The 26,426-nt window shown below is 36.1% G+C and overlaps 4 protein-coding genes across 13 annotated transcripts; 3 read left to right on the top strand and 1 right to left on the bottom strand.

The window, feature by feature from the left end:
• Positions 1-6,435: 6,435 nt before the first annotated feature.
• On the top strand, positions 6,436-7,272 carry LOC116024401. The gene is made up of 2 exons (XM_031265293.1): positions 6,436-6,756; positions 6,847-7,272. Exons 1-2 carry the CDS (start codon positions 6,436-6,438, stop codon positions 7,270-7,272), a joined length of 747 nt encoding a protein of 248 aa, XP_031121153.1.
• A 120-nt stretch (positions 7,273-7,392) lies between these two features.
• Positions 7,393-8,372, top strand: LOC116024402. The gene is made up of 2 exons (XM_031265294.1): positions 7,393-7,747; positions 8,044-8,372. Exons 1-2 carry the CDS (start codon positions 7,393-7,395, stop codon positions 8,370-8,372), a joined length of 684 nt encoding a protein of 227 aa, XP_031121154.1.
• Positions 8,373-9,026: 654 nt separating this feature from the next.
• On the top strand, positions 9,027-10,803 carry LOC116024873 (glycine-rich RNA-binding protein 4, mitochondrial). Of its 5 annotated transcripts, none has more exons than XM_031265886.1 (5): positions 9,027-9,258; positions 9,410-9,480; positions 9,615-9,683; positions 9,794-9,900; positions 10,499-10,803. In XM_031265886.1, the coding sequence occupies exons 2-5, from the start codon at positions 9,447-9,449 to the stop codon at positions 10,559-10,561; spliced, it is 273 nt and encodes a 90-aa protein (XP_031121746.1). In that variant the 5' UTR covers positions 9,027-9,258; positions 9,410-9,446; the 3' UTR covers positions 10,562-10,803. The 5 variants fall into 5 exon arrangements, with proteins under 5 accessions (XP_031121746.1, XP_031121750.1, XP_031121745.1 ...); XM_031265890.1 differs by having other exon boundaries at positions 9,413-9,480; XM_031265885.1 differs by having other exon boundaries at positions 9,027-9,178.
• Positions 10,804-11,183: 380 nt separating this feature from the next.
• Positions 11,184-24,298, bottom strand: LOC116025223 (vacuolar protein sorting-associated protein 52 A-like). 6 transcript variants are annotated; one of them, XM_031266373.1, is made up of 22 exons: positions 24,167-24,290; positions 23,951-23,994; positions 23,797-23,852; positions 23,606-23,688; positions 23,427-23,484; positions 23,203-23,298; positions 22,763-22,864; positions 22,238-22,321; positions 20,585-20,665; positions 19,642-19,785; positions 18,886-18,977; positions 18,311-18,392; positions 17,628-17,810; positions 15,969-16,084; positions 15,796-15,854; positions 14,911-15,011; positions 14,746-14,796; positions 13,872-14,051; positions 13,645-13,779; positions 12,434-12,508; positions 11,829-11,886; positions 11,446-11,750 (listed from the first exon to the last, which is right to left on the bottom strand). In XM_031266373.1, exons 3-22 carry the CDS (start codon positions 23,821-23,823, stop codon positions 11,446-11,448), a joined length of 2,112 nt encoding a protein of 703 aa, XP_031122233.1. In that variant the 5' UTR covers positions 23,824-23,852; positions 23,951-23,994; positions 24,167-24,290. The 6 variants fall into 6 exon arrangements, with proteins under 6 accessions (XP_031122230.1, XP_031122233.1, XP_031122229.1 ...); XM_031266370.1 differs by having other exon boundaries at positions 11,184-11,886; positions 24,167-24,298; XM_031266369.1 differs by having other exon boundaries at positions 11,446-11,886; positions 23,797-23,860; positions 24,167-24,298.
• Between the last annotated feature and the right edge of the window lie 2,128 nt (positions 24,299-26,426).

The following is a 26,426-nucleotide window of genomic DNA, read 5'->3' on the forward strand; positions in this document are numbered from 1 at the left end:
GGGAATTAACTTAATTAGAAATTCCATGCATCTATTTCTTTAATGTAACAAAACTAATTAGACCAAATATGTTTTTTTTTAAAACTAGCACCAGTAACCCAATTACACATAAGATACTACCAATAAAATAGAAACGGACAAGCAATGATGATGAAGACAATGACAAACCTATTCAAAAGCGAATGAACAAAACTTAGAGTAATTTGACAAGTGTAGTACACGTGGGATAAAAAGAAGATTGAGGAATGAAGTTCCCCAAAATGTCGTTCTCTAAGGATGACAAATTGAAATGAATAACATGGGGTCACACAAGTGTAAATAAGCATCATGAAGCTAGTTGCAAGCATTAAGATAAAGGTCATCAAACATCAAGTATCACAAGTACACAAACGCAATCGTACTAAGCAAGAAATGATATATAGAAAGCAAACAAGTAATAAGAATAAAGATGGAGGGGATTGGAGTAGCTTCCCTTGCTTAAAGGCATAAAGAGTCATCGGTGGAGGTCACGAAGTGCTTGAATCGTGATTCTTGGAAGACGTTCGTCCATTGCCAAAGTCATTCTAGTCATTGGCCTATCAAATGGTTCGAGCTCTACTTTGGTAGTAACTTTAACCATCCGAGACATTTCACACCTTGTCCACATCTTTTTTTTCGAGCTCCATTTTTCAACGTAAGGTGAGAATTGCAAGTGGTGGGGTTATGGCTTGATTCAAATTCCTTGACAATCACATTTTACCGGAATTTCCTTTACGCATAGCACACATTCAATGCACAAGAATCAAATTCATCATCCACTTCAACCAATAATACTTATCCATCAAGACACAAATTAAACCTCATAGTCACAATTATTGTTCATTCATGCTTTCTTGCAAGATAAAACCAATCCAATTACCTAATATACCTAGCCACTCATAGCTCTATTTAGCACATCATGATGGAAAAATTACAAGAATGGAGTGTAGAAGTTGGTTTCATAAAGCGTATCACCGCTCGTGATAGCATAACTAGCTTTCTGAAACTGGTTTCATGCCGTGCTTCATGTGTGTGACATCATCTCATGACGTCGTATCCTACTTCCATCCTATTTTGTCCACATTGTTTTCAAATTGCCATTGATTTCATCTTTTTTACCTCCAAAACTTGATGTGTCCAAATTAGCTCCTCCTACACAATTAATCACATAATTGGTCACTTTAAACACAATTAAAGCATTTTTAATTTGCCAATGCAATGACCTTGTGGTCTAGTGGCACCCAGTTGCACCCCCATGTGGAAGGGGGTGAGTTTGAGTCTCAGTGGAGGCGTTGTTGTCTATTTGTACTTCAGTAGGTTGATAAAGTAGGGTGCGTTTGGTTCGCTTCGCACATGGGAATCGAAATCGGAATCGGTATCAAATACTTGGTAATGGGTTTTGGTAAAAGTATTTAGCATGTTTGGTAGTTGGTGGAATGAGAATGATTATTAATAGTTGAGGAAGAAAGGAGGAATGGAGATGATACATGAGTTTTCTCATTATTGGGGTATTCCAAACCCATAGTAGCATTCACAAAACCTATCAACCAAACACTTTCATACCCATTCCCTATGCCTAAACCCACCAACCCACTTCCTTAAATGATTGTTCCCATAGTAGTACAAACTATATATAGGTAACAAACTATATATAGTACCTATAACTGAGACTCGAACTCATGACCTTTCATTTGAGAAAAGCCACTACATGCCATTTGAACACAAGGTGCTTGGCGTAAAATTTCTTTTAAAATTTATAGATTGTATCTGGTGCAAGAGGCATTGTCTAAATGTTCTCCAAAACTATATCCTTAGAAGCCATTAAAATTTAAATCAAATGAGTTTCAAACCTTGAGGTTCACTTTGCAAGATATTTGAGGCTGAAACTTTTAATCACCATTTGAATCTCATTATAAGCAATTTTAATAAAGTTAATATTCCTTTGTAAAATGTAATATCTCTTTATAAAGTTACTCATCTTGGAGTGTTGTTCAACGTTCATTAAATGGGTTTGATTTCCTCTTGCGTATACTCTGATCTTTAGATGAAAATTAAGTGTGTGTTTGTGTTGTCACTTTCAATTGACTAATTAATTTCTTCACAAGGAATAGCATTTATACGAGTCGTCATGATGGCCTCTTTCTGTCTTCCCTTTTTATTGTAAATTGTAAGATTGTCATGAAAATTGATGTTACCACAAATCTAATTCAAGTTGAAATGGAAACGTCGCAGTCGCATACCAGTAAATCTGCAAACTGAAAGCTCGAAACAGAAAGAAAATGGAATGGGGAAAACAGGTCATGCATGCAATTTAGGTCAAGCATATTCATTGCAACCAAACTAATTTGTAAAACTCACACACACCATCTAATCACCCATAAATCTACTAATTTAATTTGTCAAGTGATATATTAATTGTAAGAAAATTTAGTTTAAATTAAAATGACATTTAAAGTATTTATTTTTAGGTACGCTATAATTTTAAGTGGAATATATATTCGATTTGGGTGAGATTAGAGTAGTTCAAATTCTCCTAATTGATTAGCTATAATTTTAAGTAAGGTTTACTTTCGATTTAGGTTAGATCAAAGTAGTTCGGATTCTCCTAGTTGAGAGGATGATTTTTGATATATTACACACTCAAAATGATTAATGGATGAATGAAAAATTGATTGTAAAGTGTATTAATTTTAGTTTGAAAAAATGGAGTTAGAAAGACTTGTAAGTAATCTTTGTCAAACATTGGAAAAGAGATGTGAGTATGTATTAGTATATAAACAAAAAAAAATAAAAAAAAGTTTAAATTGTATATCATAGAAGTTTTCTCTCACCCTGTAGAGGTTCAAATTAAATCAAATCCCAAAATAAGTCAAAAAATGCTTGACTTATGTGCACCCCAACCTACAAAAATTGGCACCTTGAAATATTGAGAACAAAGTAGTGACGAAGCAACAAAGGTTTGTGAAACCTCTGCTTGGAGCAATAAGACTTTTATGAAACTTGGGTTGTTCGTAGCAATTGCGTTGTACCTCTATAATGATTTTTCTATCGAAAAATCTAATTTTATTCTCAGACTCCCTAAAAAGTTCTTGGAAGAACATTCTACCAATTCAACCTCCCGAAATTTTGAAGTGCTCGCTTTGTTCACGTTCATTGTGAGCAATATAACTTGAGTGTTTAATTATATTGTTAAAATTCATTTTATCTTGTGAAACTAATGCTTAATGCTCCTAGCATCCTCAAGAGGTAGCGAATCAAAATTTTTAAAAAATAAAATTGTGTGCAACTTGGATTTTCCTTAATTGTTTCCATATAATTTGAGCTTAATTTTTAAATAACAACATAATAATTGTTGAAAAAATTAACTAAAATTTGCATTTAAAATGATCATTTTGATGTATGATTTTTGGTGATATAGGTAGTGTGAAATTATCACGATTAATTAATTTTTTCTCTCTAGCGTGTCTAGGGTTTCGGCTTCCTCCTAGGTTTTTCTAGGGTTTCCCTATCTTCCTTCCCTTCCTCCGATTGTTTTTCGTCGGTTTTCATCTGGTTTCGGTCGTTGTGTTCGTGTTTGAGACTGGTATGGCTTCGCAGCAGGCAACGGATGAAGTTGTAGGGCTCTCCACAAGGTGGGCGGATATGGTGCTTGAAGATGAGGCTCTTGAGTTCGAACCGATAGGCGATGCAGTTGGCGTGGTTGAGGCGGACGAATCATGGGTAGTGGTTGGACGGTTCCTGACGTCGAAACTTGTTAAGGTTGAGTTCATGCGTCAGGTCTTGGCGTCTGTATGGAAACCGGTGAAGGGGGTTCAAATCTCAGAAGTCCAGCCAAACCTCTTCATGTTCGTGTTTTTTCACGAATCTGATATGCGGTATGTTCTTGATGAAGGCCCGTGGTCGTTCGAAAACAACACCCTAGTATGCCGACAAGTATGTGACGGTGCTTTGCCGGGGGAGGTTGCGCTTAATTCAGTTGATATGTGGGTGCAGGTCCATGACCTCCCGGTTGGTTACACATCGGATACTGTGTTAGAGCAGGTCGGGAACTTTCTTGGTTCGTTCATTCGGGGGGATGACAGATTTGCGGGGTCTCCCTGGCGAACGTTCTTTAGGATTCGTGTTGCTATTCCTGTTGATCGCCCCATCAAACGTCGCATGAAACTTATCAAGAGGGATAAAACATGGTGCTGGGTATCCTTCAAATACGAGAGGCTGCATACGTTTTGCTTTTTCTGTGGAATGCTCGGACATACGCACAAGTTCTGTCTTGGAGCACGAGAATCGCCGCTCACAGTCGATCTTTATCCGTTTGGGGCCGACATGCATGCTGGGGCTGGAAGGGGCGGTCCGAGAGCTGCTGGTGACCCGTGGCTGGTGCCGTTGGCGGGACCTCCTCGGTCGGGTGGAGTCAGTGAGACGGCTCCAGGTCGAGGTCGCGGTGGTGCCGTGGTTGCAAGGGCATCGTCGGCACGGGAGGCCGAGAGGGGTGTTATGGTGGTTGCTAAGCGACGTCGTGAAACGGATAGCCCGGGCAGCAGACGTGCAACAAGGATTGATGGTGGTGACGTTACCATGAGTGATGTGCCAAAAAACTTGTCCAAGGCGGGTGCTGGTTCCCAGTCCCGCCCATCATCATGAGTGTTATAAGTTGGAACTGTCGTGGCTTGGGCAATCCACGAACAGTTCGTGAAGCGGTGGACTTAGTGTCCAATAAGAAGCCTGATTTTCTTTTTCTTATGGAAACCAAGGTTAGCCGTGCCCACGCTGAGGCGGTTACGGATTAAGTTTGGTTTTGACGGTCTCTTTTACGTTGATAATGTTGGTCTAAGTGGAGGTTTGGCGTTGTTTTGGAGGAGGAATTCCACGGCTAGACTCATTTGTTTCTCAAAGAATCACATAGACGTGGAAGTTTGTATTGCTAATTATCCGAGCTGGCGAATGACATGTTTTTATGGTTTCCCTTAGCGGAGTAGGAGGAGGGAGTCCTGGGACTTACTACGTACTTTGGCTGCCTCATCTGATCTGCCCTGGGTTGTTCTTGGGGATTTTAATGATCTACTATTCCAACATGAGAAGAGAGGTGGGAACCCACACCCAGATGCACTCCTATGCAGCTCTGGGGAGGCTACGGATGACTGTGGGTTGACTCAACTACCGATGAGAGGGTACCAGTTTACCTGGGAGAGAGGAAAGGGAACTGTGGACTGGATGGAGGAAAGGCTGGATAAAGTATTAGTCAATGTCGGATGGAGAGTCTTGCTGCAGGATGCCTACGTAGAAAATATCACTACTAGATCGTCTGATCACTCGGCTTTGTTCTTGAGTTTCGACAATTGTGTGTCGAGAAGTGGTGGTGTTGGTAGTAGATTTAAGTTTGAGATGGCTTGGCTTCTTGATGAGGGGTGTAGGGAAGTGGTGGAGAATGCCTGGCATGAGGGTAGGTCCAGTGGACTACTCGGTTGTTTACAGATTTGCGGGGAGAGGCTGCAGAGCTGGGGTGGTGACCATTTTCACAATTTTGGTAAACAGCTGAAGCAGTTGCGTAGGGCACAGAACATACTCAGAGGACGGTGTGATCTTGTCTCCTTGGCAGAATTCCAACGTCTTGAAAACCGATTAGCCCGCTTGGAGGCCCTGGAGGACACCTTCTGGAGGCAACGAGCAAAGCAACACTGGTTGCAAGGGGCGGATGCCAATACAAAATTCTATCACAGGTATGCCTCTGCTCGCAAGAAGAAAAATTTCCTGTCTAAATTAAAGAATGATGTGGGTGTGTGGGTCGAGGGGGAGTCTCTGAAGTCAATTGTATTAAATTATTTTGAGAATATTTTCCAGTCTTCAGGTTCATCTCTAGATGAATCTTTTTTCAATTCCATTACCCCTCGAGTCTCACAAACAGATAATGATGTATTGTTGCGCCCCTTTGAGCATGTTGAGGTTAAGGAAGCCCTGTTTTCGATGTTCCCTGACAAGGCCCCAGGGCTTGATGGGATGAACCCGGGGTTTTACCAGCATTACTGGGATGTGGTTGGAGTGGATGTGGTTGATTTTGTGATTGATTGTTTGAATTCTGGTGCTTTTCCGGAGGGTCTAAATGCAACCAATGTGGTTCTAATCCCTAAGAAGAAGGTGCCGGAGAGTGTATCTGACTTAAGGCCTATTGCATTATGTAATGTGGTGTACAAGGTGATGGCTAAGATGTTAGCAAACAGGATGAAACCTCTGTTAGGTGACTTAATCTCTGAGTCCCAGAGTGCTTTTATCTCGAATAGGCTTATAACTGACAACATCCTAGTTGCTGCGGAGATTGGTCATTATCTCAATAGAAAGCAGAATGGCTTAGTTGGCTGGGGGGCCCTAAAATTAGACATGGCAAAGGCATATGATCGGATGGAGTGACCATTCTTGCGCAGAATGCTTGAAGCTCTTGGCTTTGCTGCCAGGTGGGTCGATTTAATTATGCTTTGTGTCACTACGGTTTCCTATAATTTTTTAATTAATGGAACCCCCAGCGGAGAGGTTGTTCCAACCCGGGGAATTCGCCAAGGAGACCCGCTCTCCCCATATCTGTTTATTATGTGTGCAGAGGGACTTTCCTTATTACTACAGAAGGCTCAGACGCAGGGTTCTATTCATGGCTGTAGAGTGGCTAGGGCAGCTCCCCCGGTCTCTCATTTATTCTTTGCAGATGACAGTCTCTTATTCTTCAGAGCTAATGCCCAGGAGGCAGGAACGGTAAAACACTGCTTAAATCTGTAAGAAAGTATGTCCGGCCAAGCAGTGAATTACCACAAATCCAGTGTCTGTTTCAGTAGAAATACACAGACTGTGCACAGGGAAGAAGTGATGGCAGTGCTAGGGGTTGATCAAGCCCCGAATTTTGGAAAGTACTTGGGCTTGCCCGCTTTTGTGGGTAGGAACAAAAGGGCGGTGTTTTCATATATCGAGGACAAGATCAAGCAGCGAGTAGGGTCTTGGAATAAGAAGCTACTCTCACAGGCTGGTAAGGAAATACTGTTAAAGAGTGTTGCCCAGGTTATGCCTACTTTCTCAATGAGTGTGTTTCTTCTCCCTGAGTCGGTGTGTCTATCTATTGAGAGGACAATGAATCGATTTTGGTGGGGCTCCGGGACTGACAGAAGGATACACTGGAATGCTTGGGACCGCTTATGTATACCCAAGAAATTTGGTGGTCTGGGTTTTAAGGATCTCCGTGCTTTCAATTTGGCTATGTTGGGCAAGCAAGCCTGACGCTTTCTTATAAACCCCAGTTCTTTGGTTGTAAGAATATTCAAAGCTAGGTACTACCCCAGGACATCCTTCATTGATGCCTCTGTTGGTAGCTGCCCTAGTTACTGTTGGCGGAGTATTATGGCTGCCCATGACTTAGTCTGCGGAGGGGTAAGGCGTAGGATTGGAGATGGTAGATCCACACTCATATGGGGGCACCCATGGCTTCCGGATAATCCAACTCCAATGGTTCAAACACCCATGCCTATTCATCTTAATGGGACATGCGTGTCTAGTTTGATTGATACAGGAACCAACTCTTGGAATATCCCCCTACTTAATGACATTTTCACTGTTGAGGACGCACTACGCATCAGTAGAATTCCTATCTCCCCAGGTTATGAGGACTCATGGTATTGGCAGGGAGACCCCAAGGGGTGCTATACGGTAAAATGTGGTTACAAGGCAGCTCTGGGGGAATATTCAGCTTCGGAGGGTGAGTTTGATCAGTGGACTACATTGTGGAAAATTAAAGTACCCCCAAATGGAAAACTTTCCTTTGGAGGGCTATTAGTGGCACTCTTCCGGTCACCACCAATTTGCTTTTAAAGAGGGTAGACATTGATCCAGCATGCCCAAAGTGTGGTGTAACTCATGAATGTACAATGCATGCATTAGTTACGTGTGTCTTTTCACAACATGTTTGGAATGATTCCAACCTACCTTTACCACCTATTGTTGGCAATGATTTTAATGAGTGGTTCTCATCTGTTCTGCATGTTTGCACTGAAGACCATATTCGTGTGATCGTGGCTGCACTCTACCACCTTTGGAAGGCACGAAACACGGCAGTGTGGGATGCTTATCTGCTGCGGCCGGCAAAAGTCCTCTCTACGGCTGTTGTTGCATTACACGCTTGGAAGGAAGTCCACGACAAGCACCAGCCAACTGCTGGGAATACACTGCCACCCCCGGCAGATCAGACGCAGACGATGGTCCCAAAATGCTACTTCGACGCTGGTTTCTGCTCCGCAACTCACAAGGCGTCCTTTGGCGCCGTCCTTATTTCACCAGCAGGGAGTTCATCGCAGCATGTGCAGGTCCATTATCGAGCTGCTTGACTCCATTAATGGCCGAGGCGTTAGCTTCGAAGGAGGCCCTCTCGTGGTTACGCGACAAGGGCATTTCGACAGTTGCGGTCTACACCGATTGTTCCCAGCTCCGGACGTATCTAACCAAGGAGGATACCATTCGCTCACATGAAGGATTTGCTATTGAGGCTACCAGGGCTTTGTTTTCTTCGTTTAATTCTTGTGTGGTTAATCTTGTTCCGAGATCAGCAAATGTCATAGCACATACTCTTGCGGCTACGGCCTATTCGCAGATTAGTACTATGTACTGGGACTCCGTCCCCCCAAACTCTATTTATGCTCTTTTTGAGTTTGGGGGGACGGAGTCCCAGTACATAGTACTAATCTTGCAAGGATGTTTTTCGAAATGTGTAGAGAGCAATGTAAGTTTTTCTATTCATAGGATGTTTGGTCGAATGGAATTATAATTCTATTCTCACTTAATTTTCACAGTAAGTAAATTCCTTTGGTTCGGTTAGGGTGAAATACAATTGAAATTTTCTTATTTTCATGAAATTAGAATCACATATTCTTTGTATTTTAATTTCATCGATTTTAAGAAGGAAAAAACAAGAACTTTGAAAAAAAATTATTTATCTCTTTTTATTATAGTGTGTCTTCCTCTGCTCTCAATACAAAAAATGCACAAAATACTAGAGTGGTTGCACATTTGGGAACCGCAAGGTCCGTATTCCGTAACCCTCTTCTGGTTCTCTCGATCTCTCAATCTGAAGTGGAGCTTGCGTAATCGCCTCAGCCTTTTCAAAGGGATAATGTTGGACGCACAAGATGTATAGGTTCGTCTGTTTTTTATGTTTGCCCGTTTCTTTGATTCTTTGCGCGATTTGAGAGAGATAAGAGATTTCAACGAATCAGGGTATGTCGAATTTCTACCAATTCTAATTTTTACAGTACTCAATTTACCTGAGCTTTTAGGTATGTTGAACCTGATTAATTTTTGGCCTTGTAAGATATAACACAGTAATTATATCATTGGGCACTAACATTTTGTGCATCGTGTGTGCCAGTAGTGAGTTGTACTGAGAAGAAGCGAGTCTGTATCTTATGGCAAAACGAGCTTTGCAGCTATTCGTGAGTAGTATGTGCTATTTTCCTTTTTTCGGCAATTTGTTTCTATCTATTTGATACTGGAATGATTGATTTCGTATTTATGCCTCCCATGGATCTGATGAAACCCTAGCTCCTATGGATTCTTGATTGTTGTTTCAATAGGATTGTCATTTTACACAACAAACGATGAATTAAGGAGGTTATTTTTGCCTTTTGGTGATATTAAAGAAGGTAAATATTTGTTTTCTGCTCTTGATTATACCATTCCATAAAGATTTGATTTTTTTTTGTTTTTACTTGAGTTGATGACTTATATAGATTAGTACTTTGAATTGATTCAGCAAGGCTTGTGATAGACCATAGAACGCAGAGGCCTAAAGGATTTGGATTTGTCACTTTTGAATCAGAAACTGATGCCCAGAATGCTTTGAAGGCGTTGAATGGCAAGGTACATTTTTCGAGTTGCATTGCTGTAATTGATTTGCCTTTGGGTAAGGCTAGGGCTTATTTTGAACTGTAAAGAAATTATCTGATTCAACATTATACTAACCAATCTCACTATGTTTTGGTCTCATGATAATTAGTAGCACTACGTATTTTTGTTGTTCCTCTGGAATTCATCATTGTCTGTTTTCTGAATGCAATTATCATGGAAATCATTCAATACATATTAATTTGAAAAGAGAGTTCTTTCCAACTTCCTTCAAAGTTGTTTGCTTCGTTTTCTCATGTAATCTGTTTACATATTGGGTTCTTCCTTTGGGTGAATTCATCCTATTAGTTTGCTCTGAACTTGGGGGAATTGCTGTTTCAACTCAGATACCTAAACCATATTGAGAGGATTATTTTTTATAAGGTGTAATTGAGTACATATTATTATCCCCCTTAAAAATATAAAAAAGCTTCTGTTTTGTATTCATCCATGCAATTTTATGTCAGCTTACATAACTAATTATTTCAAAATATCAGCGTTTCATCGTGTAATGTTACATTGTTTATCTCTGGTATGTACTGCAATGCCTTATTTGTGATTTGAACATCTGCAGATAATTAATGGCAGACTAATTTGTGTTGAAGTTGCTAAGACCACTAGACCAGGGGAAAGTTAACCTACTGAATAATCTCATCTCTAATCTCTTACTGAAATAGAGAGACTTTATATTGTTGGCATGCAAAATTTATATTGTTGTTGACAATGGTACATATGGAGTGAATGGTGTGTGAGGGTTTTGAAGTTAGAGTTTTCTATACTTTGTAGATTATGATGGACTACCTACATGAACCACTTGGACTTAGTATGGATGCTTTTTAGCTAATTTATATATTACATGAATTTTCTTTTTCTGGTTGATGAGTTGTTTTTATCATTTCATCATGGATGATATATTTTGTTTAGATTTGAGCTCTATTGTATCGTTTCATGAATTTATTTGAAAAAAATAATATTCATTTTTTGGACCAAGAACTTCAGTCGTGGCATCATACAAACAAGCTTTTTTTTTTTTTTGAAAACATACAAACAAGCTTATTTCTACATAAAATGAATGAGAAATTAAGTAAATTATTAATTAATCATCTTGTGTGGTAAGTGAACCTGTATTATCTTATTTAAAGTAAGATGCTATTTAACACAGAAAAGAGCACTAAAAAGGGCTTGAGAGTTTCACATGTAACCAGTCAATTAAGCACCTTGTGCTCAAATTTTGCGACTCTCCTTAAGAAAATGTATCAGGATTGAACCCTAGTAGTGATATATTGGCTGCTTGAGCTGTAACAAATATCTATAGAACAGATAGTACATTTTAATAGTCAATAGTACTAAAAACAAATGAAGAATACATGAGTAAAATACATATTTATAGACGAACAAAATTCAACTAACCTATATAAAATTCAGAGCTTTTGGCAAAGGTGTATCAGTATCATACCTCTACAGGAAAATGAATCGTTGAGACACAAACATTATGCATGCTTGGCATGCAGGAGAAACAAGCTAGAATGTCCTTGAGAATTTTCTAATCTCATACATGATTGATGATATGGAAACCAGATCCTTATTCAGTGCAGTGCCACCAGCAATCCGCTTTAGAGAGTCCGAAAGCCTTGTATAGTAAAGCAGCAGTTGCGTTAGGGCCGCTCTTAATATGTCCATACCGCAAAGGAAATTGCTGAAAGAAGTAATCACATCGTTGTGCATCAGCTCTATCGCCCCCTTCCAACGACTTGCAAAGTCCTTCACGATAGGCTCCACCTCAGCTGCTGTTATAGGCCGTTCAGATCCAGAACTTGGATCCTCGGCTGACAAAGAATTGTGCATGATGAGCTCAGTTCTGAAACACAAACGCAAAACGCAACACCATATTTTAAAATACTTACATCCTCTCGTCTTTACAAACTTGATAAGATCACTGAAGTGCTCCAGCAGTAACTCTTCCTGTAAGGAAGATAAAAGGACAAACAATCTAAGTACCAAAGACCTCAACAGTTTGCAAGAATACATTTATTTTGACTAGTGCAAAAAGATTGACACATGTAACAAATGCTTAAGATTTGTGTTGTCCTAGCGTACTCCCAAGTAACCATAAAACAGTAAAAACACAAAAAGGCAAGTGCATGCATCCATGTGTAAATAGTACTTTGCGGATCAATGTGGCACCCCTAAATAATATCTAATTTCGTCTAAAATTGGCATGCACATGAATGTAAACACGTATGTGAGTGTATTATACTCAGAGAGAGAGAAGAGCGGGAAGGAAACCAGGAAGGATGGGGAGGACTGTGATAGGAACCAAGAGGCATAGGCCTATTCTGTAGATTCATCTTCTGAGTGTATACTGGGAACCCCATTTTTCTTATGTAATAGCATCACTTCAGTAAATAACAGAATTTATCGCTATACCAGCGTCTTAAGAGAAAAGGAAGAAAAAGGTAATGCTCTTAATTCCAGGTTAGTAAGATGCAATTATTCACTACATACTTACCACAAATATAGCAGTGTTGTTCTTCAGTAAATCCTCGAAATGCTGTTGAATTTTACCGCCCTCTGGACCAGCTTCCTGAAACAGAATGAGACATAGTAACTGTATATCAAGTCTTAGTTGGAAAACTGAGGGCTTTCCTTATAATCGTTATATGTATGAAATGTGGAAGTAAATATGGTACTCCCAAAAAATGACATCACATTCCGTTCTATAGACCTCAATTTTCATTTCACATTAAAAAAAATAAAAATAAAAAAAAAAAAAGAAAAACCAAACCAACCACACAAATAGAGCAAGCTAGTATTGTACAACATCAAAAAATCACTGCTGATGCAACATGCATATTAGCAAACTCACGAAGATGGAACACTATTTTCATGAGATCCTCCATATAAAAAAATACAAAAATGAAATCTGACCAATAAGGCCACAACTAGCAACACTGCAAGTGGAATTATTTGATGTTTCCCACCATCACAATATAATCTAGGCAATGGCAATTGGCAAATCTCATGTTCCCCAGGAAAGGAAAAGAAGTAAAGAACATTGAAGAGACTGAACATAATCACCTAAGCCATCAAGAGATTTGGTAAAAGTGCAAAGACTAAATAATGACAAAGCGGTATCTGATTGTGTGGACAATGGAACAGAGGCCATAGTGAGAAATCATACTTGTCGGAAAGGGAGCCCTTTATGTGAGCAAGTGTTTGCTTGTTTGGGGGATAGGGAGGGAATGAAAAAGGAAAGTGCATTCCATATTTCCTATTTCAACTGCAACCAAAAGCAGCAAAACTTTTCTCCAAAAGATTTTCCTCCCAAGGTATTTCAAATTATTCTACATGCAACTCCCCAAATCCTTATTCATGTCAAACAAGAAAATCAAATGCTTGTATTTTCTATCCTCCCATTTCATTCTTCCCATCATGGCACCCAACCTACCATCCACACACACACATCACCATGTTTGCAGAGTAATTTGGTAATTTAGTCTACTAGATAGGTCTGACATTGTATTTTTAGAAAGTTCTAGGACACTACTTTCTTATAAATTCTCTTGAACTTATTTTTCTTCTGCTTACTTTTTTTTTTTTTTTGTTTTTTTTTTTTGGATGGGGGTGGGGGTTTTGATGATCCACTATATGAAAATCTAGTAAGTTGCTCAGCATACCCATAAAAATGATTTAGAACAAAAGTCCAACTTGAAGCCTTACCTTCAAAACAGATATCGTCATGTCATAGTTGTTTATTAGAAACACTGTCTGCTGCTTTTGTTTAGGGAACATTTTTGCAAGCTTCACAAGCAAGTCATCAATAGCCATTCTCAGCCTCTCCATATTGAGTTCAAGCTACCAATATTAGCGCATGACAAAGTTTAATTTTGGCCAATTAAACTGTAAACATTCACAAGCATTCAAGATTCTAAAGTGTTGTCACCAACCTGACCATCTCCATATTCAACATTTAGATGAATAAGTGAGGCAGTAAATTCTGCATAACGTCTCATGACATAATGTGGATGAACATCATCCTCCCAGAGAGTTCTGATATTGGCATTCCGCAGGCTATTGAGGTGCAAGTCAAATACCATCTTGAAACGTGGCCATAATGCAATGTTGACCTGATCACAATTATTAAAACCACTTAAATAGATTCAGAATTTAGAGGTTTAGATTGTATGGAAAAGGAGTGAGGGATGATCATTTGTACAATTGGTAAGTTGGTTTACATAATGTTCATGTAGTACTTATTACAAAGGTTCAACATCCATCAACTATGTTACATTAGAGTACTTATTACAAGGTTCAATAAATACAGGACATTTTATTGCTGTATGGAGGAATAAATACACTGAGATTTTTGTCATTTTCTTTGCTTTATATCTCATCTATATAGTATTTAACTGATTACATCACAACATTTCTATGTTTCATGAAAAAACAATTTGATATACACAGGCAATTAACCCACTGCAAGATATAAATGCCAAAAACTGGCTACACTCTTGGCCAAAGCCAAAAAACAATCTAAGATTTTATAAAAAGTTAAATAGAGTCTTGGATTTGCCTAAGTTAGCTTACTAACAGTTTGGTATCATTTCTTTTTCACTTCAATATGATTTATATCAGCTTTCTACTCACATTTAAGCAAAGACTAATATGCATCCTCCCAAATCATAAGTTAAGAACCAAGAATTCGTTTACACCAAAGTAACAAGTCTATTATCGGGTAAATAATAGCCCAAGGTCCTTCAAGATCCTTATTAATGACAGGAAAAGGATACCTGGGTGACAAACTGATCAGGAAATACATACCTTATCTAAAAATGAATCCAAGCATGGAATTCGGCGGCGAGACATTACCAGCTGAAAGAGAAGTATAACACTTCATAGTAATAAACTCTGAGATAACATAAAACCAAATGCCACTCATGACATCATTAATGGCGTTAAGTTTCTACAGGTAGTGAGGGTCTTCACCTGGTGTTGATGAATGATTCGAATCATGAGCATCAAGCCAATTGCATCGAATGAATTTGGAAGGATTAAGTTAAAGTGCTCGTCAATTACAGCAAATGGACCTAGTAGCGAAGTAAACTATCATGAATCCAGAGACTGATTGCCAAACAAAAATGTAAATAAACAATTATGATATAAATAATTAAAAATTATAGTTCAAGTTATGAATGTTGCCTGTGTATTTTGTACTGATTACGACATCCAATAACAATGCTAAGATTCCTATAGTTCAAGTTATATATACGCAAATAATATATGTATTATATGCACACACACATATGATTTACCATTCATAGAAATTTAATTAAAATATAATCAACAATTAAATTAATTATATAATGATTTTAATAAAATGATAATTAAATAATAGGAAAAAGATATAAGTGTATGGTAACAATGATGGAGTTGTCAATGTTAAAATTAAATAGTATCAGAGTTATAACGGTGTAAGGGCAGTTTCATCTAACAAGAATGTAGTAGGGACAATTTTGTCCAATAAAATTGAAGAGTACAACATTTAAAGTAAAATGTATACTTTTATTAGCATACAAAAAAGAGACATAAATCAAGGATATAACTTGGATGAGACTTATTATGCTTTTAGATATTGACAATTCCCCACAAGTCACTTGAAGTTTATCAGCTTTCACTGAATAAAATACATACAAGAGAACTACTCTATCCAGATGATAGTCGGAAGAACTGTCAAGTTAGTGTTACCAATATTGTTTACACTTAAAAAGGAATCAGGAAAATCCTTTAAATAGTCATCACTTGTAAATATTTCTCCTGTAAAAATTATCCATGTTCCTGCAGGAAAGTTTTTTTTTAATGCTTAATCTATACCTGCAAATATATCATAAAAGATAGACTCCTCCCCAAAGAAATTATCACAGAAAAGGTACCTGAATGATGAGAGAGCAAAAGATAAGTACAATAATATTGAGAATAAAATCACTGTCATATTTATGGTGATTGTTTGAACTCAAAATAGAACAAGAAATAGAAATGTAGAATACTCAGAAGAAGCTGTATCCAGAAGCAGTTTGTGCAAGCTCCTGAAGAGAACTTCATAGGGATACTTTTTCGAGCTGGCTTCAGCAATATGTGGAATCAAAGGAGGTTCCTCAATTTCCTGAATATTGTGAACAGCAAAAGCATCAGTTAAAGATTCTGCTAAGCAATGATTATAAGAGATCAACAATTCCACTTCATCTAAAGATATCATAAGAACATTTTGCTTATCCTTTTATCATTTTAAGAGCAGTAGGACTCTCAAAGGAAATAAATGAAAGCACAAACTCTGAAGAAGAGAAGAAATATAACTAAGATACTAGTTTTAACTTTATCTTCACCTACCAACTGCCAACAGTTTATAGAAGTGGAAAATGCAACCTAAAATGCAGTCCTGTCTTATATAGAATTGGTTATGATGACCCTGATCAGAATCAGTTGCTCATTTAAACCCATTGTTCTGAAACATGTCACATTTTTAACCTAATTTTCATGGATTTAAGAGGGGGGGCTCTCACAATCCATTTTTACCAAAAGATCAATTTGAATACTAACCACAAAATCCAAATCTCCATCCGTCTTGGCTCTGTTTGACATACCTAGCTTATAAGCTAGCTGAAAGCTTAAAAGCTAGTAGCTACTAGCTTATTTTGAAACGCTACTTAGGGTAGTGTTTCAAAATAAGCTATTATTTTAAGCTCTCCATGTTTTACCAAATAGAGCTTATAGCTTATTTGTAGCTTAAAATAAGTTATAAGCTCTACTAAACATAGCCCTTATATTGTTTTTTTTTTTTTTTCAAATCCTTTTATTGTCCTCAACCCAAAGTGCAAAAGCAACCTAATTTTCAATAGTAGATTACAATTTGAACACAAATCAAACTTCAGTTACCCAAACTCTTTGATATGTTCACACTAACAGCAATTTTGCACCTACAGCACTGTTAAAAGTTCCATCATCTAAATTTCCTATTAAGATCACTTCCTTAACAACCAACCTAGTAATAATAAAAAAACGTCACGGGTTTGGAGGAAGAGGAGAAAAAGCTCGACCCTTCACATTGCTAAAAGCATGCCCATGACAAGAAACTCAAGAAGTATTTATCCAATCAAGGGCTACATGCATCAAGAATTACCCCTTCAGCACTCAAATTACTAAGAACCTAACCATAATATTGTAAGCCATCATCCGTCTCAATTTTCCAATTTACAAGTGACAGAACCAGAACTTGCTAAAATGATGACTTCAAACAACTATCACTAGTATAAAGAAGACATAGCAGTTCCTCCATTTGCACTATAAGTTCTCTGTGTTGAAAAATATTTCAATAATCCTCACTTGTTTACAGAGTTTATGACCATGTATAATTCATTCTACAAAAATCCAACAAATGAAATACACCCTTAAGAACGATGAGGTTATCTATCAATATTTCTCAGAAAATGTCAGAAAGCTGCAAAACAACACAGTTACAACGTCGCGCACAAAAAATAAAAAATAAAAAATAAACACAGTTATAAAGTTTATACTATTACAATAAGCCACAGAAGCAAAGCCAAAAAATATCATAGTTAATGTAAGACAAATAACAGACAGAAATATGCCTCCATTTAACAGTAAGAAACCAAGCATTTCCTATTTTGTCAAGAACAGGAGAGTATGACCTTGAGAATGTTGATCCTTTCACCCAAAGCAAAAACTGCAGACCGATTCTTTAATGGCTCTCTTCCTCTGGAGAAAAGACCACCGCTTCTTGTCTCAACACCAATTAGATCACTAGATGTTGCTATATCTAGCTGCAGTTTCTCTAATGCTTGAATATAAGCACGGAACTGTGCACTTAAAACCTGAATTTTAAAGACAGGTGCATCAGTAATCATGAATAAAGTAAAGGATGTGTATAAGTGGCCTTTGATAGGTACCTTATACTTTTAATAAACATCCACCTAACTCAATTCAACTACATTTTATCCATTCTAGTTAGGACAACTACATGGAGAATAACAATAATGCTAATATTTCATCAATAACAATAATAATAATGACAATAAACATAATGAAATAAGAATCAATTTTCATGTTTAAAAATAATAATAATAAGTTGAAGGTTTCTTAAGCCTTTTAACACCTATAGATGTCAACAGATGTGACAAAACATATTCCATAAGCAATGACAGGAAGAAGGGCAAAGGGTCCAAATTATAACATTTCCTAAAAGATGTATCATAATAGTAGAGTGGGATAAACAAAGCACAGATCACAAATCATTTCATGAATGAGAAAAGCTAAGTTTCTATATTGGTGTGAGTCTTGAAACATGTTTTGATATATGGCTCAAAGGATTAACCTTATTCATTGTGTCAATATAAGCTGCTCGAACCTCAACATACACCTCCTTTCCATGCTCTTTGAGGAAGGATATAATAAACCTGTATGATTGATTCTGATTTCTGTGAGTACTTCAACTAACATGCTATTGAAACAAATCTAAAAATGAGAATACTGGTGACTATTTTAGATTTTATCATTTGAAACAGACCAAAGTAGGTACCACAGAGAGAAAATTTTTGGGGGTTAGAATGGTGTATATTCCCAGGCTCCCACCAGAAGGTTATGTTTAAGATTTTGGACACAAGTAATGTACCATGGAAACAAAAACACTGAATCAAAAAAGTTCCATAAGCAACTACCACTCAAAAATATTAACAGCTTGGCTTTACATTATTTTTGTGGCAATACCAGAATATAGCTGATGTATTAGGAAGCACCGCACTTCAAACAGAAGCACATATACTGTAAATACTGGGACTAACTGTAATTAAAATTGGAAAGGAAAAAGGGTGAAAAGTTGATTCAGTAAAGTCAATGAACTTAATCAGGTTCCAACCAGAAAACGTTGTTTACATGAAAGAAACAACTCACTTATATTTCAAAAGAACATTCTGTTGAAGGATCTGGACATTTGTTTTTGGTTTCCTCAATGAATATAGCTTCTGAACCATGAAGTCAAACACCTTGGAAAGACAAGGATAAAAAAGGCATTATTTAGAACGTATATCTGTAATAAAATTCCAATATACTGCCAATAAATTTTTTTCAGATTAATCAAAGAATGATAAGAAGTTCCTGAAAAAAAATTTACAATTTTAACTTGCAGGTATCTTTTCATTTATCATGAACTAGCCATAATTCACAAAGAACATAATCTTTGTTGTATCGAACAGAATTAAAATAATATCTAATAGTTTGAATTAATTTTAACCACATACATAATTCCAAAATATTGTTTTTTTCTACCTCTTATAACATTTTAATAAATCAGGGCTGAGGGGAGCATTAAAATTCCCAGTATTTTTTATTTTTATTTTTTGACAAGATAATGAACAAAAGACAGACAAATCACCCAAGTGGCAAATACAAATTCTATTAATACACTTGAACAGTACATCTCCTTTTTATTTGGGTTTCAAACATGGTATAGTTCAGCACACAGATTATTTCTCAAGTCCATAATGGCATAATGTTTACATTTTAAGTTCTTAACTTAAACATACTAACAGCAGATGCAAACTTTGAAAGCCCAGACCTCAATATTTTGTGATCACAAAATTAAAGTTCCAAATAGAAAATGACAGAACATCACAGAATATTACATTCTCATTTCCCGATTAAAAATACCTTTGATACTGCCTTCTGTCTTAGTTTCTCAAGTTCAGGTTGAACATCTTTTAGGGCTTTTGATGTTTTAACCATCGGATCTACTTCAACAAACTTCAGCTTTTTACTCAGAATCTCCAAAGTTCTCATATATTCCTCATTTACCTACAGATGAGAAGTATGTAAATAGTAATAAAGCAATTGGAAAAGCATCACTGACATTCAAAAAGTGAATAATCCAGCAGAGTGCAATAACATCCACTGACACACATTAAATGCACTAGGAGGACGAGACAGCAGGAACAAAGAAATAATTGAGTATTAAATACATGAAAGTAAGGCATCATATATGCACAACTGAACAGAAAAGACAAACCTGCAAGAGAGAGGAGGGATTGATAAAAAGGAGTAGAATCATCTGTTATGAATTTTCTACCGCAGATGGACAAGCCCCATAATTGGCTTATAATCAAGTAATCAACACATTCAAACTAAAAATGAAGATGGAAGCTATACAATGGCACTAAAAAGTTGCTGTCATAACTCTCTTTTGCAATATAACACTAGATTTTTTGTACTGTTTGATGGGTCAAGAATTTATTAAGCGCATCAAAGGGGAGTGCATACTCTTTAACTATCTTATGACAAAGCATTTAGCTCCAAAACAAATCACTGCAACTATTTGCCATCCTAGACACATTTAAACACTAAATTGCCAACAGAATCTCTCTCGACCATAGAACCTTTGGCCAACTCAAATATACTTGATATGATCCCCCATTTGTCACCTATGCTTTTCAAAACAAAAAGAACACCAAATATACCAGACCCTGGTATATACACCCATAGGAATCCCATTCATCGCCAATGCTTTCCATCTGACACTGTCTTCTCTCATATAACCAGCTGCAGCTACATCAATGCATTCACAATAACAAAGAAGTAATAACAAAAACTAAAGTACCTCTCCATCAACAACAATGTCTATCATCCTTGGGGGAACAATAATATCTTCAACAAATTTCGACAGTTTTGACTCTGCAACCTGCAAGAGGAAAATAAGCCAACTTCTGCTAAGCATTCAGAACCAAATGAAAATAAGATAAAAGCAGAAATGAAGACTGTGAGGCTATTTTATGTCTAAACTCAATAAAATAAAATAAAAACCGAAGGAAATGAAAAACACATGATTATAAATAAAAAAAAATGAAATAAAAAATAAAAAGGGTTATTGGTAAAAAAAAAAATGAACCCTTTGCAGGTTGTGACAATTATGGTCAAACCTTTTAAATTTGATAATTTAATACCAAAGCTTGGCACGCTGATGCAATTTTAGCCAATTTTTCAACTTCATCTAAATAAAATCTTATCCAACTCGAATTGGTTTACAATTTTATTAAAAATAATAATAATAATAATAATAATAATAATAATAATAATAATAAATCAATCAATCAATCAAATTCATTAAAAGAACTCCATTTGTTTTATCACTGAACACTACTTTTATTTTTTTTTAAAAATCAATTAGTTTCATGTACAATAATCATTTATTCTTGTTGCATAGGACATATTATAGTAATTTTAATGTAGTTTGTATGCAATATTTCAATTTTAACCATGACTTAAGAAGGAATATCAACCATTTTATCTTATGTATGGCAAGCGTATAAATCAGTTCAATTCATATTGATATTTTTTGGTTTGGATTTAAGATATCGGCTAGAATTGCACTAATGTGTCAAGTTTTGGTACAAATTACCAATTTTAAAAGGTTAGTCCATATTTGTTAAAACATGCAAAGGTTTGGATTTCACGATCACTAATAAGCCAAATACAAACACACAAAATTATGAAAGTTTTTTCCATATCAATAGATATCAATACATGAATAAAATCCATAGGCCTAGAGAGTGGACAGTTTCTTTTTGCAATCCTTATTTGTACTTCACTTTATGTTCTTCATTGTCAGAATCTTTTATTGCAGCCTATCTGTACTTCCAATATATAGTAGAAGCAAAATGAATAAGAGGAAAAAGAAAACTTGGGTCACAACTTGAGGTTCTCTCCAGTTTCATTTCATAGATTTTGACTATTTGTACTACCAATATCAAGAAGCTGGTTTTTCAATCAAATACAAGAACCAAGAAGTGATGCTTAACACTGAAGAATGCATCGAAAATTCGAAAGTGACATATAAGATGGAATAAAGCAGAAAGAGAGAAAGGGAAAATGGGGCTGCTAAGAAAAAAGTTAAAAATGCAATCCAAGAGTTTCTGAATCCTCGCAATACAGTCGCATGGGTTATTTTTAACATTCAATTGTTGTGCCTTTCAGGTTTCATCTTGAGATGCAATAGAAATTTAGCAGCTAACCATACATGTGGAAGACTAACCTCCTACCACATTTATAAAATTAAAAAAAAAATAAAAAATTTAAAATTTAAAAAATAAGTATATATATATATATATGATATTCTACCAGTATAAAATTCCTATTGCTGGAGTACAAGCAACTGCACCATACTTAAAGAGAATAGGGCAAAATACTTATGGACTGTAGAATTATGGCTGGTCAAAACTTAAGCACTGACAATATTCAATTATGAAAGTATTACCTTGCGGTTCTTCAGCTTCAGTCCCATATCCATAGACTTCTCCTGAAGGATTTTTATGTCTGAGCTTATAGAACCTATTTCTGTCTGGAAAATTGAAAGTAATGCTGATAATTATAATGATTATTCAAAATCGATAGATTTTTATTTATATAGGAAGGAATATTGATTCCTTCTTCTTCTTTTGTGGGGGAGACATGGGGGCTTCAACAATTTGCCACTAAGACCATCTTTTGCTATTGTTAGATTTGCACAAAGTAGAGAACCATTCCTTTCCAATGACAACTTTCTACCATGACACTAAGGCTACTATAGGCTTCCATCTTCATTCATTTCACACATTAAGTACCAAGAGGACAATACATATGGGAAGCATTCACAAATGCTCTAGTTACTTCTGTTGCTTTCTTCCATTTAGTACTAATGCCTAATGAAAAATATAAACTCAGCATGCAACATTTCTAAAACTCTGGAAGCACTAAAAACAATTATCTGCAGTCACAACCTACTGTAGGAGAGATAAAGTACCTGAAATCCACTAAGTAGAGCTTCCATTTGTGAAAGAATCATATCACAGTCACGAATTTGATCATGAAGTGAGACAAGATTGTCACTTTCTTTTATGTAATCCTGTTATTGGACAAAGAAGCCCATAACAAAGGCATCCATAAGCAACTCACTCATCACATCAAAGATATCAACAATCACCAAAATATAGCAAAGAGGTTAAATTGGGTGAAATAACAACCTAAATAAGTAGAACTATTTAAGATAGTAAAAAGAATAGGTACACATAAAGAAAACAACAATATACTTCTAGCCTCTTTCTAGTGAGAATGTGAGATCCTCCCATGAATTTTACATGGTAAGAAGATACATAACATTAACATAAACACAATGCAACTTGAAAACCCCAACATAGGCAAAAGAAAAGGGCCCAAAATTAAAGCACAAGATTTGTAACAAACCTGGATGGAGTCCAGTTCAACCTGCCGTAAATTGTTTTCAACTCCCTTTGTGTATTCCCGCAACTTCATGCCTTCAGACAATATGTTTGCAACTACCTTTCACACAAACAATCAAATTTAAACAACAGCACATTATCCACTTATCCCAAAAGTGGGAAACTTGTAAATGGAACGGAAAACTCAGGATAGATTTGAACCCAGTTGGTATAGTATACACTACTTACATCATCACTTTTACACTCTTCTAGTTCTTCCTCTAACCCCTCAAGCGATATATCCTCACTGCATAGCACAGTAAAAGCAATGATATTCCTCTAAATTACAGTCTAAAACAATCACAAATTGCTGCCATTCAGAATTCACAAATCAACATTTGGAGAAAATAAGAAAAGAAGATTAAAACCTTGCTCCATCCTCCTCTACATTCAAATCCTCAACAAACGCCCCCAAATCCAAGAATGGTCTCTGCACATCATTCCCTTCACCCTAGAAGGATAAACATAGGCATCATAAGATACAGTATGTACTATATATATTACACACTCGCAGATCGCATTACAGATGCTTCCAAGCTCGGATAACTAAATAACATACCGAATGGGGTGTCGCCGTTTCACTCATTTTCAAAATCCCGGCAGCTTCTACCAAATCTACAGAACTAAATGGATGAAGGTAAACGGCTAACCGGAACAATAGTACAGTACGAGAAAATGAAAGACTCAAGTCAAGCTCAGATGTAGAGAATTACCATGAATTAGAGGCTATTTGACTATACGTGAACTGATCTCTCTACTGCAACAGATACAATGGAACATTTCAGATTTTATTTCATAAATGATAAAAGAACCAAAAAAATCACAAACAGACATCATATATAGCTTAATAGATTTGAGAATCCATGCTTTCAAAGCTAACGGGATCGCAACTAGCAGATGAGAAATTTGGATTTAGAGTAGGAGATTACAGTTGGCAGATCGGCAGATTGCATCTAGATTTCAGAATTTTCAGAGCTTGGTTCAGGAATTGGGATAGAAGTTACTGGAGAATTTTTCGTTTTCCTTTTTACTTCTATACTTGGGAAAATGGTCAAAATAAGTCATAACAATAATGAAAGAAAATTTTACCTTCGTCTTTAATAAATATACATAAATTACATTTGATTATTGATGATTAAAAATTTTTAATTAGATACATGACTATGTAATTTGTATATTCTACCGTCTAATTTTTCAGCTAACTATTGAATTTCTAAATTTTCAATGAGAAAAACAAGTTGTTATAATTAAAGGATATTTTAGTCATTCTATGTAGTTTTTATTTTCCTCTTGTATCTCCTTCTTCCTCTCCTGTTTTTCCACTCCCTTTCTTCTTCGGGACGAAATTCTTCCATCGCGAGTCACGATTTTTCTTATACTGATATTCATCAAAATTATGAACAATGTTCAAACTTGAGTTGATTCTTTATTCATTCAGAAACTTCCATTTATTTTACTATAGGAGCAAATTCTTTGTAATGTTGGCTTCAAGGTTTGATTTGCGACTGATGCAATACTGGTCACTTCCCTTACACTTGCTATTACTCTCACTGTGGATGGTTGGTATGGTAGAGACACAAGAAAGACTTTCAGCTTCGTTATGATTTCGTTATGACTAAATCGAGAAAAATCTGTATAGTTAACGACTAAATTATATATTAATTATTTTGGTTAAGCACAAGAGTTGTCAAATCTCCTAAGATTTTGTTAGGTTTGTCAGCTCTTCCTCTGTCGAAGTAGAATTTGTCGTCATTGCAGGCATGGCAATATAAACATGAGACCAAATATAAGTAGCCAGAGAAGGTAAAATAATCTCAGACTCAAAATCGTCAACTTCATCATTAATTAATTTTTTTTGAGCATGATTATTATCAACAGCTTTGATGAGATCATGCAAAACTTGGTGAACAACATTCATACCATCACTAGTTGCTCTATGAGTTTGCAAACTTATGTTGACCCTTAAAGGGATTTGAAGAATTTGGGTTCTCATGTCTCTAACTTTACTCCTTATAAATAGGCCCAGGGCAGTTTGGCGAAAAGTATTGCTAACAGCTACATAAAACTTGGAGCCACCAACTTTAACTTGCTTAATTTGCTTGTTTGAAGCTATTTGAACAAAATTTGCCATAATAGACTTAGCAAAGAGATGAGAGGCAAAGTAGTCTCACTGGGCGTGTCAATTTGTTAACACAGAAAATTTCAAGTGTATTTGTATTAAAACTAAAAATTTGGTACAAGGTAAAAATGTGTAAATGTGTAATATGAATACAATTATCTCTTAAGAAATCTTCTTATTCTTTGTTTTATTTATACACTTCACGAACACTTGATTGTTTGCTTGAAATTGACTTAAAGATCAAACACTTTGCTACAACTATTGATTGCAGCAATCTTAGTATTTGAAATGCTTACACTTGACTACTCGAGATTACTTGAAATGCTTGAATTTGAGTACTTGAACCTAAAATATTTGATACTTGGGACTTGAAATACTTAAAAGACTTCCGCTACAAACAAATTAAATTTGGCTTGAGCTCAATGAACTTGACACTTGAAATGCTTGAGTTTAATTTGAACACTCAAGCTTGAAATACTCAAAGTTTGATACTTGAAATGCTTGAATCAGGACACTTAGACTCAAAATACGTGAAACTTGATACTTAAAATACTTGAAGACTTGAATCGCAAACTCGAACGCTTGAACTTGAAACTTAAATACTTGAATGTTTCAAAGCTTGGATACTTCAATCACTTCTTCTCTGTTACCCCCTTCACTTGAAATTAAGACCTCTATTTATAACACGAAAACATCATTCACTCCACACGTTTACAATTTTAACTCAAAAAACTTTCAATTAAAAAACATTTGAATTTCAAACTTAACTAAATTATCTAAAATATTGAAATATATTTGATTAAGTCATTTTTTTTATATAACATTAATTATGAATCATGGGCCAAACATGTAACATTTGGGCTATTAAAAATGTAATTGAATTGATAGGTCCAACAACATCTTGTAAGTCAGTCGGTTAAATTATTCAGAGTCAAACTAATTCTAATAGGTTGTAAATTTTAATGATTACAATTTTATATATTTATATTTTGTTTAATTTATATTTTCATTTCATCTCCACGATATATACACACAACTCATCACAAAGATTTATCAAGAAAAAGAAAATT

This window comes from Ipomoea triloba, chromosome 7, assembly GCF_003576645.1.
Source record: "Ipomoea triloba cultivar NCNSP0323 chromosome 7, ASM357664v1".
NCBI classification, from domain to species: domain Eukaryota; kingdom Viridiplantae; phylum Streptophyta; class Magnoliopsida; order Solanales; family Convolvulaceae; genus Ipomoea; species Ipomoea triloba.

What these genes read in the sequence shown, in the direction of transcription:
- LOC116024873 (XM_031265886.1), top strand. Translation starts at nt 9,447, where the DNA reads ATGGCAAAACGAGCTTTGCAGCTATTCGTGAGTA. An exon ending in TTTGCAGCTATTCGTGAGTA is followed by an intron (nt 9,481 to 9,614) that starts GTATGTGCTATT and finishes TTGTTTCAATAG; the next exon opens with GATTGTCATTTTACACAACA. An exon ending in TGAAGGCGTTGAATGGCAAG is followed by an intron (nt 9,901 to 10,498) that starts GTACATTTTTCG and finishes GAACATCTGCAG; the next exon opens with ATAATTAATGGCAGACTAAT.
- LOC116024401 (XM_031265293.1), top strand. Translation starts at nt 6,436, where the DNA reads ATGCTTGAAGCTCTTGGCTTTGCTGCCAGGTGGGTCGATTTAATTATG. An exon ending in ATGCCCAGGAGGCAGGAACG is followed by an intron (nt 6,757 to 6,846) that starts GTAAAACACTGC and finishes AGAAATACACAG; the next exon opens with ACTGTGCACAGGGAAGAAGT.
- LOC116025223 (XM_031266370.1), bottom strand. Translation starts at nt 23,823, where the DNA reads ATGAGTGAAACGGCGACACCCCATTCG. An exon ending in CTCTACTTAGTGGATTTCAG is followed by an intron (nt 22,322 to 22,762) that starts GTACTTTATCTC and finishes TCAATTTTCCAG; the next exon opens with ACAGAAATAGGTTCTATAAG. An exon ending in ATATTGACACAATGAATAAG is followed by an intron (nt 17,811 to 18,310) that starts GTTAATCCTTTG and finishes TTTAAAATTCAG; the next exon opens with GTTTTAAGTGCACAGTTCCG.
- LOC116024402 (XM_031265294.1), top strand. Translation starts at nt 7,393, where the DNA reads ATGGCTGCCCATGACTTAGTCTGCGGAGGGGTAAGGCGTAGGATTGGA. An exon ending in GGAATATTCAGCTTCGGAGG is followed by an intron (nt 7,748 to 8,043) that starts GTGAGTTTGATC and finishes TTTGCACTGAAG; the next exon opens with ACCATATTCGTGTGATCGTG.